Consider the following 21,497-nt stretch of genomic DNA (forward strand, 5'->3'; position numbering starts at 1 on the left):
TACAGAGATATTTTGATGTAACTAAATGTTCACTTGCACTTTATCACATATACACAGTCAAACTTTCCAGATTAGCTGGTCATAGAAGAAGACACAGAAATGTTCACAATGTTACATATTTTGATGCAATTTCTAAAATCTTCTTCTTCTTAATATGTCCTTAATATTGAGTTGGTAACATCACCCGGATGCGTACTCGTTCCATCATATTCGCCTGAAATGAAAGAAGAAACAGAAGGGAGTTTAAAAACATAAATCGATGAATAATAATAATTATTAAAACAATTACATATTCATAAAATAGTAGTAGTAGTAGTACTTACCTTGCATAACATATCTGCAGTGGTGGAGATATAAAACTGCAAGATCCATTTTTCATTGGTGTTGAAATTCTATTTTTCACATATTTATCATTCCATGTGGGATTGATTTGAAATTGAGATAGAAATGTGTTCAAAAGATTACCTCTAGTTCTATGTGCAATATAGAATAAACAATAATGTCCACAGACATCACTGTTTAACCCCTGAAGTTGAATGGGGTTGTATGAAAATGTAATGGTGTTATTTAGAAGAAAGTTTCTCACAGAAGATGTTTGTGGTGGTAACCCAAAACTATCGAAATACTCCCCTGTTCTTGACACATCTATGTAAATAGCTACCCAGTGAGTTCCTGGTTTATAACTCGGGTCTGTATTCATTATTATTGCTGCTGGTACTGCAACTGTGGATGGGAGTCTATCAGACGGGTACACACCAACATGTTTATGATTATGTAGATGTTGAAGTGGTGCCAGCAATTGAAGGGTATTCATATTTCCACCGTGCAAGTTGATATGCGTTTGATAGAGAGCAAAATAAGGTGGATTTTAAATGCGCCGGATGGAAACAACGAGGTGCATCTCCCTTAGGTAAAAGTTTTAATGAGGGGCAATCAGATAGTGTAAGGTCCTGAACTGACCTACGAAGTAAAAAACTTAAGAAGTTGGTTTTCTCCAAACCTTTGCAAAATACAGAACTGTAAGGAGCAAGCGTACTGTAATATACTCTGTAAATAATGAAACGGAACCACACCATCAAACCAAGATAGACCGTGATAGTTTTTCTGCAACCAAACCATAGATTTTATATCTTTACAGGAAAGACGATCTATTGAAAATGGTGATTCAAATAACCAGTGATAAGATTGACTACCATTACCACTGTATATTGCTACCTCTTTTGGTATGAATATTTTGTTTACATTAAAACCTTGAACATCAACTACTGCGAACTCCATGTTCTGAGGTAATAAAATAGAACTGAAAGATACGTACCTTTTATGCATTCAGTTTGAATAGTCCACAATGATGTTGCGATCCTTATCTACCTCGAGAAGGTTCTGGAACTCCCCGTAAACGATGGTGTTGATTGTCTCTGATAAAGCTGCGTTGAAGTGTACCTCCATTCGAATTGTTCCATGACGTACAAGATTTCAGTGGGTTGACGTGTGAGCCGATAAGTCGGGAGTTAAATCAAATGCGAATAGTGTATATCCCTGGCCGTAGTCTTCTCTAGATATTTCATTCCCGTCATCCAGATATTGGATCCCAGTACCATCAAACAATGTCTGATAGGAGCGTACAAATAGATTGTTTCGAAAATCAGGCTGCAGAGGATTTGATGGAATCTGTTTTCCATCTACATACAAGCAAAGAAAATTTATGTTGAAGTGTTGAAAATTGAAAGGATTTTTGCTGTAATCTCCGTTGTATGAGACAAATCCTACAATGATACGTTTTGGGATTTGACCTAGGAATAAGTTGTCAACGGTTTTATTTAAAATTCCTCTGGGAAAGGTAATTGTCTTTATATGCACACGATTAATTGGATACTTTGCTGTTGTTCTCTGGAGCACACGAGAATAAGCATTTTTTATGCTCGGATTTATGGAGACTTTTCTGACGAATAATGTAGCATCTTCGATGTGAACCTTGAATGTATTATTGTCAGCCATGAGGCAGAAAGAGTCTTTGCTACGAATTAGTTTCAAACGCATTTCAATATTGTTGAGAATTAATTGTTCAAGATTGAATATATCACAGTGCAGATGGCCGATCATATCAATAGATTTGTTGCTCGAAATATAAATTTTTCTTTTTTGGAGCCCTTTATTTTCATCACCGTTTATGGAATCCATATAACCTGGGGTATCTCTGTACCATAAACATGATGTTAGATGAGACATTTTCGCAGCAGGTCCATAATTTAAGAGTTTTTCAATACGCTCTGTATGGGTATGTATGAGAAGGTGATGTCACAAGTTTTTGATTAAGAAATACATCAACTTGATTGAACATAGAATGCATAAAATTATTAATGGGTGCAACTTTGTCTGAGACAAGTACAGGCGTATGTTCAGCTGCAATAATTTTTACCTTCAGATGAAGAGCTGTATGTGCGAGATCAAGATAATCTTCTCCATGTCCGGGAACTGTAAATTCTACAGGAGCATCATCTGTTAATGAAGCCAGTGGTTTGTATGATATCCATTGTCCTGACTGAATGCTTGTTTGCGTGGGAGGGACAGAGAAAATTTCCAGTTCTGAATTCGCACATTGACAAGAAAGGTTACTGATAAAAGACATGTTGAGAAGAACCTCACCCTTCAACAATCAAGTTGTTACTGAACAGTAATATGTTTAATGAGTAACATTATGAAGACTGGTTTTGTACAACTCATTCATCCGAATATATCTTGATCAACATAATTGTTATGCACTACCCGTTTTGTTTTCTTCTTCTTCTCCTCCTTCTTCTTGTCCTTCTTCTTTGTAGTTTTACGTTTGTTTGTTTGAGGTTTAGGTTTTGATATTTTTGTTCTTTTTCTACCAGAGCCAACCATACTATTTATCTTGTTTTCAGCCTTTCGTTTTAACCTCTGACCTGCTTCTGAAACTCTGGCTTGTAGAGATTGTTTAATTGGTTGGTTCTGTGAAATATCACTCAAAACGTTGACCCCAGTAGTCAACATTTCTTTCCCAACTGCTTTAGCACCTCTGGTTATTAAGGGGAATACAGATCTGAAGAGGCCACCGAGGAAACTTCCAATACCATGACCACTCTGGTACGGCATACCTTGGTATATGTTCGAAACACCTCTACCGCTGAGAATATGATAATGGTGATCATAAGATGTCATTGTTGTACAGAGCGTCGGAAGTGAAGCTTTAACGACACCTCTCCAAATATAAATGGTATTTTTTCTCCAGTGTTATCTCTAATATCTATTTCTACAGTGTCGAATTGTTTCTTCATCAGTGGGATGTAGTGTGGGGAATGAAATTCTGTGTGAGCATCACTTCCGAAAACAAAATTACGAACATGTGTTCCGACTATCTTTAAGAGGGGTGCGTATGAGTCTCCCACAATTTGATGTTCTAATATGTCGCAATATATAAACATCTGCTGAGGTACACCGAGAGCTAAATTAATTGGAGAAGATGAATGTACACGTTGATTACCATCGAGTTTGATTGTTTTAAAAGGATCAAAGCCTAATTGTGTTGCAAATTTAGGGGAGAATCTTATCTCCGTGAATATCAATGGTTCGTTATTTTCTTTTAACTCTTGTCCATCTATTCTTATCAGAACATGGTGATCGTCTAAAAGTGAGATATTGAATGGTACACCGGTATTACGAATTGCAGTTACTACATGATCCATGCCTTGGTAATACCCTGCTTGTATTTTTACCTTTTTCCAATAATGTGTATTCGGGTCGAGATTATAATAGATCACATTTTGTCTCTCTGTTATATTATACATGAAATTTGGGTAATGTATTTCAACTGCAGCAACTTCCCAGTCACCTTGAAGTTCCATCTGTTTGGGTAGTTTTGTTGTGAAATTTGATAATGTATTATTAGGGAAAATGTTCATCGAACTATTGCTAGGTAGTGTTACATAGAAAGATTTCATGTTAGTTTCTTCAAATTAGAGTATGGGATCCAGGAATTAAAAGAAGACGGATAACCTCTCCATTTAACGAACAACTTCCTTCTGCTGCCTTTACCACTTGTCTTCAGTATTTGATCAATCTTGCATTCTGATGGAAGTTGTACTTTTTGAAGCTCTTGTCTGTAGAATGTTCCATCAATAATTTCACCTTTTAAATCTTCAACTCTGTATACTATCGGTGTATAGATAATATTACTCACTTTGAAAATCTCTTCCGACCATTTTCCAATGTATCCTTTCTCGAATGGTTTGGTTTCTCTGCTGATTCTCACATAATCCCCATTTTGAAGGGGATTTTTTGTGGTATTTGATGCTTTTGTTAGTAATCTATTACTACTACGGAGATTTCGCCACACCTCCAGAACATTCCCCGCCTTTACTTCTATAGGAGCCATTTTAATACTCCGATGTCTGGTTGTGTTATAGGACGTCAACATTTTTGGTAAGTCGTCGATGTAGCGGTATTTGTGCTTTGAAGTAAAATACTTCCACTTTTTTTCTTTTAGAGTCCTGTTGAATCTTTCTACAATACTACCCTTTACATCAGGATTTTTGGTGGTAAAATGATGAATACCTTAATCTTTGAACAATTTTTGAACGGCTCTATTCAGAAATTCTGCTCCTTTGTCTGTTTGTATAGTGATGGGTTTCCTTTTTTCAGCCTGTAGCAAAATATCCTCGAATGCTTTAACCATATTAATACTACTTTTGCTCAAAAGTGGAACTGCCCATGCATATTTCGAGAAAATGTCTATTACAGTTAAAATAAATTTGAAATTATTGTTGAATGTACTAATACTTCTCAAATCTACAAGATCTGCTTGCCACAAATCATTGATATTATTTACAATGTATCTGTTTCTTGAGAATTTTTTCCGTCGTGATTTGTGTAATGTGTAGGTTTCTTGTTCTTGCAACCATTTTTCGACTTGTTTTTTGGGGTATTTCTTAGAGGTACCTTCCAACAAGCGATCTACGGTAGAAAATGCAGCAGGATTAGAGATATCATAGTAAATGTTCTTTAGGGCAGAGATCATGGTGCGTTAATAATGAAAGTTGTAGCTTTTCAAGTATTTAATACTTTAACCAATCCCGAGAACCACTGGTTTCTTCTTCTTTGTTTGTCTCAGTTGTTCTATTATGCTTTCCTGATTTGTGGTTCTCTATTAATTTCCAACGTCGAGGGTTACCGATAACTTCATGAGGGATATTTAGTCCCGCCAAGAATTCAGAGAAATATTCATATCCTGTTGGACTACTACTCTGACGATTTCTCACTACATCATTAACGAGATCAATTATATTACTTCCAGGAATAATTCGATTTTGTATAGTTGTCTCGCCGTTAGAATCCCAGTTAATATCAGTATTTGTTTTTAGTTTACGATATAATAGTTCTACTTTTCCATGAAACCTTTTCGGCATGCTGGCTATGATGTCGTTGAAAATAGGATCCGATATTGTGTCTTGTTGTTGAGATAGTACACTCTCACCTGTATTTTCTACTCGGAATTCTTTCTTAATTATCGGAAGTTCAATTGGATTACTTAAAGCTCGAGTGAAATGGAGGTACCTACTGAGAACTTGCTGATACATATCCCATTTTTCCGTGTCAGATATATTTTTCTTTTGTAGTATTTTGCTCATTTCCTGGTCAAGATTGGATATAGGTGTTGTATAATTCTGCTGATGGTGAATTTTTTGAAAAGCATCTTGGGGCACCAATACCATTTTTCTTGTGTGTTCCATCATTTAAATAGGCTTGAAAAAATTCCCCCTAGTAACGGGGCGATAAGGTAAGGCAAAAATCCTCCAGATTGGATAATAATTTTCTTCTTTTTCTTCCAGGGTATTCTTCGTGTTACAAGGTTCCTTAGCACCTGTTTATAACGGGCAAGTTTCTTTTTCTGAGCTTTTTTCAATGGTACATTGCCTTTTAAGATGTTGTGTGCACACTCGCAAACATCACGTATCAGTGAAGAATCTGCACTCTTGAGTATTCTATTTCTTATTATGGGTTTGCATTTCGAAAGAATGCGAAGTAGTCCGGCGTTCTTAATCATTGGAGACATGGTACTAGAATGACATTATTTTTGGAGATTATATGTTTTTATTTAGGAATATAAACATAGTTATGTAGATCATCAGGGAACACACAAGTACGATATCTTAGATTATCTGATGTAGACTGCTTAAGATCGAAGAAGAGGTACCCGTAGGGAAGAGAGGTAGCATCTTTAAATGCTTCAAGAATAAAATGTTTATTCTCGGGGTTAATTTGGTAGGAAAGGTGTCGAATTTGTGCTTTATCTCTCGGATTTTTAAAGCAAACTAGATAGTGGCAGTTCAGGGATATATCGCGACAACCTCTACCCTGGTGAAATATATTTTGTGTAAGAAATATGGTGCTGATGTTCTTGTGATGACAGCCTTTTGTAAACAAGTCAACAATTCTGTTATCAGCCTCTCTCATTAAATCATCAATAATAATCAGGTGTGGTCCTTCGTCTGCTTGGTATGTATCCATGTTAGGTAACCCTCTATGAAATTTAACAACGGGAGAAATTTTTTCATATAGAGGTTGCCATTCCCCATAACACCAGCAAATATTCTTGTATTCTGTATTTATTAGAGCATCGATATGTGAGAGGATTCTTGAAACAAAATTGGATTTTCCACACCCAGAGGGTCCAGCGAGAATCATGGAAAATGGGTGTTCCCAGGTTTGTGCCATCCTTCAGAATAAATTTGTTCGGGAAAAACTTGGTAATTTACAGAAGAATATAATTAGGCACGCCTCTAAATTGTGTAATCCTCTTTAGAGTTTTCTAAAAATTTCTTTGAAAAATGTAGTGTTCCTGCATTTCAGCCAATGCGTTGTTTCTTTGCAGGCTGAATATACCCAAAGGGAACTGTTTCAAAATCTCCGACAATCCTTCTTTTGGTGTAGACTACTCTTACTATTTTCCTGTCATGTCTATTAAACACTCTAAAATTTTTGTTCTGCAAATCTTTCTCCTATTTTGAACAGAAATAGCTGGAGTTTCGTGAACTACTAAATCCTTTAGTGATATCATATTTACAATTTTCCTGTTGCCATAATTTAACGTTATCCCTTTAACTTTGCATACAGTATTTTCACAATTTGTTACCGGATTTTTTACAGCATATGCATACGACTTCGGTCCAGTAGATACAAATTCAGTGATGTAAGTACCTCTTCCGTATACTTCTAATTCGTCAGTCATTTGCCCCAAACAATCTCCAGTTTCGAGACTTATTTGACCAGTACTTGTGGTGTAAATAACACTATCTGTGTCATAATATAACACCCGGTCATCTAATTGTTCCAGATAACTATATAGATGCAATCTTGCTGTAGCAGTGGTGTAAGCAGCAATAACGATATTTGTAGTTGGTAACTCTGCAATGCCTTCATTTATGTGCTCCCAATTCACAACTAATGCAGTCTCGTCCACCGGCAGAAGTGAATTCACACATATAGATGGGTTTGTTAATTTGTCATATAAATCCGATGGTTGAGAGATTATATTTGTTTTCGGGAGATTGGGTCTCTGTCCAAATTTTCCCCAAAAACTATTCAACATAAGCTTCGCCAGACTACGTTTCCCAGGGTTTCTTTCAATTTTGTCATAATCTAAGAGTATCCCTTCCCTCTCATAGTACTCTGAGATAAACTGTTCCTTAGTTATGCATCTGGACGGCCAACCACTTGCTTCTTGTTTTATTTTAAGGAATTTATCTATGTATTCTACAAAGAGACCTCCATGTTTTGTCACCGGGTTGTATACAGTCACCTCGAACTGCCACACTTCGATCATTTTAACAATCTGGTATCCTTTCTCTACCGCCTTCCGCAACTCATCGGAAACCCATGTGCCTGTAAAGGTTCTCTCTTCAGGTGTGTGCATACAATCTCCTTGATTCTTTTCAACGGCACAGGATCGACAGAGTGTAAAAAATAATTTACCTTCCATCTTTATAGGTAGAACTGGGTGATACAAGTCAGATGGCGGTAATACAGAACACATCACAATACCCTCCACCTGCTCAATAGGAGGACACGAATCACCAACATAGATTTTCGGGTGTCCTATAGGAAATTTTCCATATTTACAAACAAAAGGGTATAACGAGCAAATATCTATGTAGCTGATTTTCTCATTTTCACTAGCCTTATGATACAACTTTGTAGCATTAGTGCGCCCACCAGTTAAACTTACTCGTGGATCTAGAGGGTCTTTTATAGTCAAAGGATGATTGCTTACATATTCTTCAATATCAGGATTGTCTTTTTTGATCCTCTTCCAATCACACTCCCACATTACTTCGACCTGATTGCCAGTTCTTTGTAGTCGTTCTGTAACTCTAGCTGTTCTTTCTCGCCTAGCTTCTACAGTATCACCAGATTCAGCACTAGCTTGACCACTCTTCTTTACCAAACATTTCTCACAAGAATGGTAGTAACAGCCATGATATTGGAGAATTCGTCCATTACCTTTATCATCTCTGTAAAATCCGTCGACTTTAAGACCGGCTATTTTTCTTTCTAATCCTCTTCCTGCATGGTCTATAACAACCCCTCTCTTCATCTCTTCATACACAATCCACTCGATAGCTCCAATAGATTGTGTATCAGCCCAGCGGTATCCTGAGGCTGGAATTATTCCTATACTGTTTTCTTTCAAGAACTTTCTTCTAAATAACAGGTTGCACACTCCAGATATAGTAACACCCTCCCTCCACACATCAATTCCATTTTCCTCCAGAAAACTTCTCCTAAATTCCAAACATGCTAATCGTAGGATCTCCACGTCACTAGTGCAATAATCAATTAGATCTTTTTGTGTGTCAAAAATATATCCGTTTTTCTTTTGTTCTTCATACCATTTCAAGAAATTTTCTCTATCTTCTGTTGTCATCTGATCTGGAGAATAGTACTTCTTGTCAGGTAACTCCCCTCTATATGATTTGTTGCTGGTTGTATTAAAAAGATGTGGGTAAAAACCTTTTTTCCTTTCAGGAGGTAAATCGAACGCCTTTGGAAGGCTTGACAAGGGCATGGGCAAAAAGTTCAAAGAATCTAGAAATTTGATATGTCCTGTTTGCATCAGCATAATTTTGGAGCCATTCATTATAACATCTGGATACACTTTAAATTATCCAATCATAGCTCTCAGAAGGAAATGACCGTCATAACCCCTCATATTATGACCTATACAATAAATATCGAATTTATGAGGTATATTCTTGATGTATGATAAGAACTCCTCAACCGGTGAATTCTTAAATGTATGTTGTCTCTTTCCGCAACTGGCACATGGAACTGAAATATCTTGATTGCTTACACATTCACTACAAACCTGCTGAATAACACAGAGATTTGGCTGATGCTCGGTTCGGTCTGGTAAGTTATCAAATGGTGTATTCTGTGTACACTCCAAATCATAAACGATCATCATGAATGGTTCTTTATGTTGTGGTGGTCGAGATTTCTGCATATAACATAAATGAGCGTCAGGAAAATATTTCCTACATAATTTGCAGTAAATTTCACCACAAACATTTTTTGAACTTCTCTCTTTCATAGCTATAACTTTAAAGCACTGACCGCACTGATGAAGTTTTTCACACAAGCTTTTCCCGCCCTTCGGTTTCTTCTTATGTTCACCGAAACATGTGCTGCCATAAAACTGTCTATTACAATCATTACACTCTTTAAAGTCTGTGGAAATTTCATGAAATTGGAAGCATCTGTTACAGCGGTTTGGACAATCAGTATGCTTTGTAAGAGACCAATATCTTTTTCTGCAAAACTCACAATAATAATTGCAAGCAAAGGCTGATGTCAGTGAAGTGATGACATTAAAATGATTATCATAATATAATAAGAAAATAGGTTTTCTAGATCTGTCTTTGCTTCCTTCGAACACGATGTTACTTCCACTTAGATCACCATATACAATAATTCTATATTCTGGCATAGCATCTTGAAACTTTCTGAGTTCGTTAATACCGCATCCTTTTGTACTGACTTGAACCCCAGCTTTCTCGCACAATTCCGAAGCCTCGGATTTCACAATCGGACGCCCCATCCGATACTTATTCCTTTCATTATGCCCTGTCAACACTGTATATGCTCTTGCTACCACTAGTGCACGAGGCAGACACATAGAATCTCTATTAATAATAGATATTATTCCATATCGTTTCCTACATATTTCCTGCATATTTTCTAAACCTCCCTTAAATCGTCCAGAAGGGCCTGCCCCTTGCGGTAAGCGGACTCGGTGTAAATTAAATACCAGTTCATCACAAACTAAGAAGCTAGCGTTGCTCTGCATCAACTTCTCCAGACTTTCCCAAACCACATCGGCGTGAAGCTCACTTCCAAGACGAAAGCTAATCCAAAATGGATCCTTGGGGGAGTTGATATTCCTTATCGTCAGACCGACATAGTCATTATCATCAACGTTGTCTGTCAGAGTGTCTATGATTTGATTCAAACCTTCATGAATCCAGTTAACCGGATTAGAATTTTCAGGGACTGGGAGAAGGCGCACATTCATTTGTCGGCCTTCGAGGTTAAATCTTCTATAACGTCTGTTAAAGTCCCCTAGCACAGTAAACCTATTGTTGTCCTCTGGATTGTCCTCTTGAGATTTTTTCCCCTTCGATCCACATCCATGTTGGACAGTTCGCTGGCAGTCGAATTCTGTGTAACTTCTAGCAATTACGTCACTTTGACGTGTATTTGTCTGGACTTCTGTGTTACTTTCAGCTATACACGTGTGTTCACTTCCAGTTTCTGGCCCCAAAATTTGAGATCCGACATATTCTTGGATATCATCGACAACTTTCTGGGTGGATATTCCTGTGATTACCTCACCTCTCATAGCACACTCTATTCTCACATTAGAGATAGACATATTTTGAGATTTGTAATCATCACCACATAGTGATCCATTCCCACTTAGATCTTCTGCACAATCAACCACTTGGTCTATTTCTTGCACAAGTTGCTGTGTTGAAATTTCCTCCCCGGTTGTATTCCCTGCAATATCCTTGATCTCCCGAAGAATATCCTGTGTTGACAGTATAACAGGAATTGGATCTGTAAACAAAATCATGCCCTCTATAACTATACACACACGTCCAAGTATTTATTTTAAAATATCTATACAACACTTTAATTAACATATCGGGTGAAATAATAGTGTGACGCACATTCGATATATATGTTCAACAGAAACCGAATTAGAATATACAGGCCCCCGTGGCGGAGTGGTTAACACAGTTCACTACGATAGCTGGGCCACTTGAATTCGAATTACAATATCATTGTTATCTGTAAGCCTCCCCTCATCAATTTCACCATATTATCCTCATCTCCGCGATTAGCCAAAAAACGGTAGAAAAGCAAAAGTAGACCAAATCAATTAATCGATCAGGTAACTATAAAATAAATTAATCTCCTCAAATTTCACCCTTCACTGTTTGTATTAGGTTGAATAAATGTTATATTTAAAAGCTTCGTGGTAGTTGTAGCGGAATGGAATACAATAGCTTAGGATTAAACTCTCTGAGCAAGAAGGATATACACATTTTTTATACTTATCTTTAGGATTAACCAATCTGCAAGAATTTATAATTATATATATTTTATGGCTCTGTGATGGACATTTTTTTTGTTATGAAGCCTTGGACCATTTGTTCAATCTCTGTACAGAAATTCGGATTCTTATATATATAAAACCGCAATATTTATACAAAATAATAGTGTTGACCATTCTTACCGCGATTGACCGTAGAGGTATAAAAGTGATGATGACTGAGTCTCAAAGTCTGGGGCTTAGTATCTATCGTCGCTCCTGGATATATGTTTTTTTTTATTATCAACACACCCCTCTCATCTTATTAACTTATGAATAAAAAATAGTACAAATCACATCAGACTCATTATATATCTAAATGACCAAGCTGTTAGCGAACTACACCCATGGATAATTTTATTATTATTTTAAACTTTCGATTAATGTTGTTACAGAAACCATTTTTCAAATATGTAATAAGATCTTGTTTCTAAATCTCACCAACTAGCTACGTTCTATATTCATCGACAATTGGTCTGCATCACTTTTATACCTCTTAGACTAACCACCGCAAATGAGATATAGGATAAGTATACCCGATGCAAGGATATACAAGTACAAAAAAAAAGTTGAACACCAAACCAGCCTCTGTGGCTCAATGGTTAGCACACCACGCTATGACGCCAGGAGCCAGGGTTCGAATACAGGCTTGGACACAAGTGCTTGTGAATATCTATTCATCAATTTCGTCATCCCCACCTTCGCAATTAGCCAGAAGTGACGGATAACGAAAGTAAAATAAACCAAATCGATCAATCAATCAATCCAGACGCTCAAATTGTAAGACTGTGACTAGTACACTCAACATATTCATTCACCGAGACACATCAGATATTTATAAAATATTTCTACTTACCCATCTTCCTCTCCATCTTCCGCTTCTCCCCTTAAAATGGAAAGTCTGGAAGAACAGACAACAATCTTCTTCTTCACAACTCGTCAATTAAATAAAATACTCGCTTGTAATATGCAAAGCACAAAATAGAGCAAACTCACTCACTACTTCCGTAAACAGAAAGAGCAGCACTACTGAAGACCACACGGTGGCTGGTACATTGGTGTTCGACAGTGAGTCAGTTTTGTTTTGACAGATTTCAGAGCCATTATCAAGATAACATCTCTACGATCAGGCTCCCCCCCAAAGTTGAACTCAAAAACAACACACGTCACCGTAAAAGAAAATACTAGTCTTACTTCGACAACAACGGAAAATAGCAACTATATATATATATTACACAAGCTTCAAACTATGTTAATAGATAAAACTTTTGTTTTAACATCAGGTTGCTAACGCAAATACGGAGTGGGGGCCCGCGCGTTGCAATTTCTAGCGAAGCTGTCGCACAATACATCATTCTCTCGAAAGTTATTCTGCGAAACCTGCTCTAGAAAATACCGTCTCCACTACTTATTTATGTTACCAATAAAGTAATAAAAGGTACTAAAATAGTAAAATTATAGCAAACAAAAAACATCAATAATTTCAAGATGACAATTTATTATATTTTTTTCCGCCATTATTTTATTGTAATACAGACAAGTACATTCTTTTTTTTTCTTTTCAAGCATCACTTCAAGTCTCTCTACGGAAAAGTAAAAAGCGACAAATCTATCGTTTTAGCACTCTCCAACAACATAGGAGCCAGCGTAGTAACTGTCATGTCCTTATAAAATTGTTCCATCTCGAGAAGCAATCTATCCCCATCGATTCCAACCCAGTCCTCACCAACAGTCTCCAAACATCCTCCCCTATGCTCCTGAATAAAATCAGTCTCAATACAACGATGAATAGCGGAATCGTCTCTGCATGCATCACACCTCTCACTCACATTTTCCGCGCATTTTGACAAGTACCTCTCGTACCATTCCGACACAGACTTCACGTTTCTCTGCCTCTGAAGTACGGCATGATCCACACAGGAACGAAGATTAAGCAGCGCTTCCCAGCCACTCTTGGCCACACACACACACAAGTAATAATCATTCTTCAAAACTGGCTCAAGACTGATCACTTTCTTTCCATGATAAGACCAAAAACGAACGTTCGTGCTCACTTCAAGTTTCACAGTAGGTTGACGTTTCACACTATCATTCTCGAAGTATTCAGTGATAATCCCTTGTACACCCAGCAAAGTATACCATTCATCCACATTCATCACTGCACCCTGTTGTCCTGCTTTGAAAACACGTATAAACACATTAAAGGCATTGTGTGGATCCATGCCTACAACAATCTGCTTCGATGCACTGTCATTTAAATTGTAACTTACTTCTAGTACACCCTGTCGAATCGGCTCACGTGGAATCCGCTCCTGTTTATCCTCTTCATCCTTCTCAATTCTCGCCTCTCCTTTAACTTCCTGGTCAACTTGTTTCTGCTTCTCAAAAAGCTTCTTCTTCTGCTGCCTCGGAGTATTATTATTATTCCCCATCATCTCTTCCAGACAACGTTTCACACCTGCTTTCTTTACACACTTTTCCAACGTGAAATTCATAATTCGACTTTCAAATAAGCGATTCACGTTAAACACCACCAAACTCGTCCGCAACTTGTAAAAAACTGGTACTCTTCATCAGTTAATAGCAACGACATCTATCGGAAATCTTCTCCTGACGTCACACACCACAATCAACATGCTGGAACTTGCCATTTGAGGTTAACGTACACCGTACAACGCTACCAGCTACCTTATCGCTCTGACGTCACAGAGTTCCCCTCCTGACGTCACTCAACATGATAGAACTTGCCATTTGAGGTTAACATACACCGCACAACGCTACCAGCTATCGCTCTGGCGTCACAGAGTGTGTACCTCCCCCTCCTGACGTCACACACCACATTCAACATGATTGAACTTGCCATTTGAGGTTAACATACACCGCACAACGCTACCAGCTATCGCTCTGACGTCACAGAGTGTGTACCTCCCCCTCCTGACGTCACACACCACATTCAACATGATTGAACTTGCCATTTGAGGTTAACATACACCGTACAACGCTACGAGCTATCGCTCTGACGTCACAGAGTGTACACCTCCCCCTTCTGACGTCACAAAGTCCTACATCAGAAATATTACGCAATGGTGAGGTTTACTCACCTCGTACAAGGCTACGAAGCACGCTCGTGACGTCACAAAATTTCGACCAATCACAGCATGCTCCCCCTGTGACGTCACATAATCTCGACCAATCAAATCTTGTTCCCAACTGGCTCCTATCTACTGTTAGGAGTAATTTTTGGTAAAATTAATTAAAATTCAACTGAAGATCCAACCGTGGCACTTACCATTGCTACCTATGCTACAGGTTAGGCGAAAGAAGACGGGTTTGTCGGTTTGATGTATTGTTGGAAGTTAAGGAAAGGTCAGGAAGGTAAATAGGGAGGAATGTGGGACAAACCTATCGCAGGAAATTCGTCATAACTTTGACCGCATTTAGACACAATAGAGCCGGGTTGTTGCACTCCGCTCGAACCGAAGCCAAGCAAAATTTAACGTCTTTCCAACTGACATTTTTGAATCTCATATAAATCTGCGGGACTTCGAGTTCTCCACACAGTTTGTCAGGATTTTTTGTAGCGAGAGCATCCCCGCGCTAGACTCCAGTGCACTCATTGTTTTCGTGGACTTTGCTTGTTTGCGGACAGTCAGCGAGTAACCGCCTCTGAAGTAATTCGCGTGTGCTTGTTTCGGTGATAGCATTCGCGGTGAATTGTTTTTGTGAAACGAGGACAATCCAGAACCATGACCGGCTAAGACGATAGAGAGAAGGGGGCGTCGGTTTTCACCGAATCCCGCAGCAACGACGCTCCACTACCATCTGGTGAGATCGTACAGTCGACGCCAACGCCAAGACCAACGACACACCATGCCGCGAAGCCAACCAACGCCGATGCCAAACTCCATCCACCACGACGCTACAGCCGAACTTCCAGCGCCCATGTTGTAACGACGGAGAGACATCGGACGCCAAGAAGGAGGATTCCAGACCGGCGGTTGATAGATACCCGACGCCCGAGAGAGAGAGCGAGAGAGGACTCCAGACCGACGCTTGATAGATGCCCGACGCCCAAGATAGGAAGGATTCCAGACCGACGCTTGAGAAGCTACAGCCGGCGTTCGAGATGAGAACGTACAGCCGACGAGTGAGAGAAGGAGGTTTACGCGTGGTCCAGTGAAAGTGAAAGCGCCAGAAATCGTCGCCACCACCCTTCGTCGCGGTCGACCCCCGAAGGAACATTTTTGCTACAAAGGAACCTAGTGCAAATTCCCGTACCCAGGAAAGATGGACGATCCGACGTAGAGTCTAGGTAGAGTATTCTTCAGCACGTTCATGTTCATGTGCGAATGTACCTAGGTATTGTTTCGTGTCAACGCCGTACCATAAAAGCCGAAATCACATTGATTCGCAACGTGACTCAGGAATTCCGAACCTAACTTTCGTGTCTTGTATTTTGAGTAAATGTTAGATAAATGGTCCTTTCATGTTTATGTTTTTAATATTTTGATTGTCTGCATTTAAAGATAAAAGCTCCTTTTTATTACGTTAACTTGTCATGTAACTTGTCATAGTGTGCTCCATTTTAGTGTAACTAACAGTCCAGTCGTTTCAATTAGCATATCGAAGATCTGCTAATTAGTCGTTTATTTGTTGAAAGCGTATGTTAAATTGCAAGGTCGTGCGAGTGTGGTATTGTATTGTGATTTTGTAGTTTTTGCTCGCGCCGATGATTAATTGGTGTATTCCGGCAGCTGGAGCCAATTAAGTTTTGCATCACTATGTAAAGGTGTAATTGTTCTCAAGGAACGAGAGATGCTTGTGTGTATTACCCCCGTCCGAGAAACTTTGTAAATGTCGTACTTGCGTCTTTGATGCGTATGTTCATTCGAACGAAAGGTTCAACTACGCCGACCTAATTGTTTCAGATAATTGTTTTTCCGAGGGCTGGCGCACATTGATTGAACTGAGCACGGGAGCAGGCAGTCTAACGACCTAGATTCAAGTTAATGTTTAAACAAAAAGGAAATGGTACGTTGATTAAATCCGTGACTTGTATGTGTATTTCAATGTTGACATATCCCAGGAGTGAGAATGAGTGAGAGAATGAATGAGGGGTACCTGTAAGATGTTTGTTATCCCAATATTTCTTTGATTACAATATATCCATAGTTTACTGTTCGTCCGAGTTATCATTTGATGCTTTCAGGTATCCTGTCCAGAGGCGGCGGAAAGGGGGGGCGAAACGTGCCACCGCCCAGAGCGGCAAATTTGAAGGGAAGAAAAATAATAAGCCTATTGAAAACTTGAAAGTTATAATATTTATACCTAACTTGGAAGTTAATATATGCGAACCCACCGTTTTGAAGGAACACAACAGTAGTATCACTTTAAAACCACTGAGTGCCACAAATTGGGAAAACAGATTAAACGTAATGTAATGAGCAAATGTCTTCAAAACATTAATCTACGATGTTGTTAGATGCTGTTATATTTCTTGCAAACATATCAGCGCTTTGAAAAAGGCAGGAGTGATGAAAAATTTCAAAGTTTTTTAGACGTCACTTGGCAGCCTGGTAGGGCCTACCTCCCTCCACTCGTGGAGGCGTCGGCGGGCAACGGCAACCTGTGAGTCCCGGTTGAAGATAAAGAATTGGCATCGAATTTAGATATAGATGGTCCAAAGATACGTAACACTGTACAGGGCCGAAATCGAAAGAAGTTTCCGTATGAAGTAACTGTTGAAGATCCACAAAATCGGTACAAAGTTGATTTTTATTTCCACGTCCTAGATGATAATTTTAACTCTAAGAGAAAGATTTGAGCAGCTTAAACATCATAGTGATTTTTAAAATTTCTTTATGATATTAGTAAGCATAAAGATATTCCATCTCATCTTTTGTCTGAAAAGTGTAGAAAACTTGCCGGAATGTTAACACATGAAGGCTACTGAATTAAAAGATGAACTAAAAGTGCTTTCGTCTAAAATAAAACAATTACACCAAAGGAGACCTTAAACTGATAAAGGTTCATGTTTTTGCACCTAATGTGAGTGTAGAACTTCGAATATATTAACTTTGTCGCGTCGGTAACCGTGGCAAGTGGCGAAAAAGTTTATTTGGAAATTAAAGTGAATAAAAATACTATCTTCGTCTGAAACACGCTTGTTTCCATTTTATACAAGAAAGAGAAATTACATGCATAGGTAAAGGTAAAATTCCCTGTGCATATAACACCATGTCATGAAGTCACATTTAGGGAATGTGGGGTGTAGGGCCACACACATTCTTGATCTCGGCTATTTTGGAGGTGATGTGATCAGCACCACTCTCCGGCCGCCTATACCTTCCAGGGTTGCCCACAGGTACCTATTAATTTGAGGCTGGGTGAACCCCAGAGCCGCTTTATGCTGGGACAACGCAGGAAAGAATTCAGACGCGGGGATCCGGGAATATTACATTTTAATGATACAATCATATATCACAGACCAACAACGGTAAAGATATGAAGTCAAGCCTTCATTTCTTTCCTAATACTTGTTAATACATTTAAGAGAGATATAGTTTTCATAAAATATAATAATAATATAAACTTTGTGTCGCATTTTTTAAAGTTTAACTGTGGGCGAGCGAGATATCCTTTTGTGCATAATAGTATGGAAATAGCGTAACAAGTCTCATTATTTATTTTATTTTCTAGTTTGATGTTTTACTTAGGAATATATTGATTTTTCAATTTCCCGTTGCTGCGTAATGACGGTGGAAGGGGGGGGGGTTCGAAAGGGAGCGGCAACTGCCGCCACCGCCCAGGGCAGCAAAATGACTAGCGCCGGCCCTGATCCTGTCCCCAAAACTTTGGAGGTACAATGTGCTCCTGTACCCTCTGTTCCTGCACTACTCTCTCTCTCTCTCTCTCTCTCTCTCTCTCTCTCTCTCTCTCTCTCTCTCTCTCTCTCTCTCTCTCTGTGTGAATGGTAAATTGACGAAATTAACAAACATATAATCTGAGGTGCTACGATAACCACTGCGTCATACAGACTGGTGAGCGTTAATTTCTCTTAACGGAATATCTATGAAGTTGATTAATAGAGACAAACGATTATCAATTCCAGAAATGAAGAAAACAAGGGCGAAAAGGCTTAACGAATCAGAAATCAATATAGCGAGGGAACTTTTTCGAAATATCCCTCTTGGAAACCATGAGGAGGTAGACAATGGATGGAAATTTCGGGCTCCTTTAATAAACCGGCAGCTCGTCGTGGCCCGTGGAATGCGTAAATGACAGTGTAGGAGCATTCCTGGTGCATCCGACGGGGGACTGGGTTATTGGATGAGAATGCCTGCGCGATCGTATAAAGACTGAAGGAATCCGCAGCGCCCTCGCATAACCATGGCGAAAGTTCTCGCGTTGGCCGTGCTGTGCTTCGTCCCCCTGGCGGACAGTTCCGAACAACCGGACCCTGTGTTCGAGGTACCCCTGGACGCCAAGGGAGAGACCAAAATGTACTGGACGCTGGATTATTCGAGGGAGAGGGTGCAGTTTGAGATCCACGTTACTCTGGCGTCCAGCCAATGGTTTGCCGTGGGGTTTTCTGACTATGGTGAAATGACCGACGCTGATCTGTGCGTCCTCTGGGTGGACTGGAGAGGCACGCATTACATGCAGGTAAGCAGGGGCAGGTGCGGATCCAGGGGGAGTGTTTTGGATATATTATCGTGTGTAATTTTTGAAAACTCAAACGTTCCGTTTTATCACCAAGTTTAACATGCTCCAAAATATTTTAAGTTTAATCAGAACTGGACCTACAGTTTAAATTTGGATCGGAACCAGGGTGCGAAATCCTGGGAGGCAACGGAGGGATTTCCCCCTTTACCAACAATCTTGGCCTCAAAAATCCCCCCCAAAAAATTTTTCGGGGAGGGTAGTTTTTGTTACAACAAACGAAAGATAAACAATTACATTTAATTTCAAATATACTGTTATAAGAATAATATCGAATAAAAAAGGTAAAGTGCTCCCCTGTGCATAGCACAACGCCCTGAAGGCGTATAGGGGGTGTGGGGGTAACGCCCCACACTTTCTTGATCCGGTCGTGAGTGGGGGTGATGTGATCAGCATCACGCCCCTGACCGCCTTTACCCCCCAGGGTTTCCCCCAGGTACCCATTTTATTCGACGCTGGGTGGGCGCCGAGGCCGCTTCCATCGTTAGAAAAGTCCCCGGAGTTGAACCGGCCGGGGATCGAACCCGGGACCTTTAGCATGGTAGTCAGACGCGTTACCAGTCTTAAATGATTTCGCACCCTGATCGGAACCACTGTGCACAAGGGATTGCACCCTAGACCCACTGACGTCCCCAAGAGGGGGTTCATAACCGCCCCCTTTGGCCCAAAATCCCTAAAAAGGAACGTCAAATGCACGAAAAAAGGACGAAACAAGGACTGACTACTAAGAAAGTGTATGTAACTCCCCTCCTTTTGAAAATCTTAGGCACGCCACTGCCGAGACCCCTTGAGAGATAGGTTTCTGTTTTCTTCGTTTCTTCACTTTATTCCTCGTACCTGATCGTTCAGTTTATCTTGGCAATGGGAGGAATTACGATAACGAAAAAAAAACAACATTAATCTGTTCCAACCCTAAACTTCCATTGTTGCAAAACAATACTCTAATCTCTAGAAAATGGAAGTCAGCTTGGTTCCTATTTACAGTACAATATCTTGTTTACGTAAAACAGTGCAAATGTAGGTTAGAATTTATACTCGATGGGGTGAGGTATCCGACTGAAATTTACCCCTCCCAACTGTAACTTCTGGTTAAGCAGGGGTAGTGTTTCTCTACTGCCGGACACTGGCATTAATTATACAAGGTCGCGAGTGGTTCTGAAATTCGTCGTTTTAGTTTGCACAGTAATTTTCGTTAGTGGAAATATTCTTATATTAACTGGAATTTTTCGGTTTTCAAAATGCGACATACCAACGAAGATCAGTATTTACCAAATTCATGATGTAGGCCTAAGGAAACTAAAAGGTCCCATGATTAGCAACTAATTTAAACCTAATTTTATATGTAACAACAAACCTAGACATAATCGAACTTTTACTATGTATGATTATGCAATAATTTATCTATTAATATTTAATTTCAAGGCCATGGGCGTCGGTAGGGGGGGGGGTCGAACGGTTCGGTGGACCCCCGAGGAAATTGACATCGTTCATTTAAAGATGCAAGAAAGCCGAAAGTTTGTTACTCTTATTTATAAGAATAAAAATAAAGTTCATTTAGTTAGTATTCGAACAGAATAATCAAAGTAAAAGTGCATTGGATGGAAAACATTGAGGGAAAAATACAGGAACAAAGTTATTTATATTCTAAAATTTCATCCAAAGAACAAATGGTTCCACAGTTTTCAAAATTCTAATAATTACAGTTGTAGGTGAGACGTCACACAACAAACTTAATGAAAAATAATCCATAAAGCCTTAAAAGTTAATGTCAAAATGCACTTCAGATACTAACTGCATAAAATGCAAAAGAAATAATGGAAAATGGTTGAGCTGCTAGGTATTCACTCGTTTTGTGGATCGAGTCTCTACAATTATATAATAATTATATTTTGAATAAAATATTTGTTTTTATTAGTTTATAATATTTATTATTATATAATTACATTAATAATCGTGGTAATAATACGCATTGTTATTTTTCTGCTATTCAACTTTTATCATTTGCCCGACCCCCCACCTCTGAAAAAATTTCTGGCGACGCCCATGTTCAAGGGTACACATTAATTAATGTGTAAAGTTTTGAAAATTAGAAAGGTGCCTACGA

The 21,497-nt window shown here is 39.0% G+C and overlaps 1 protein-coding gene across 1 annotated transcript in view; it reads left to right on the top strand.

Annotated features, from left to right (window-relative positions):
- Window positions 1-19,070: 19,070 nt before the first annotated feature.
- Tbh (Tyramine beta hydroxylase) overlaps window positions 19,071-21,497 on the top strand; it is an 89,155-nt gene continuing 86,728 nt past the window's right edge. The window contains exon 1 of the mRNA XM_083110016.1: window positions 19,071-19,336. Coding sequence (XP_082966142.1) covers window positions 19,172-19,336 — 165 coding nt within the window. The 5' untranslated portion in view covers window positions 19,071-19,171. The remainder of the gene's footprint in view (window positions 19,337-21,497) is intronic.

This window comes from Lepisma saccharinum, chromosome 23 (assembly GCF_977018435.1).
Source record: "Lepisma saccharinum chromosome 23, izLepSacc3.1, whole genome shotgun sequence".
Lineage (NCBI taxonomy): Eukaryota > Metazoa > Arthropoda > Insecta > Zygentoma > Lepismatidae > Lepisma > Lepisma saccharinum.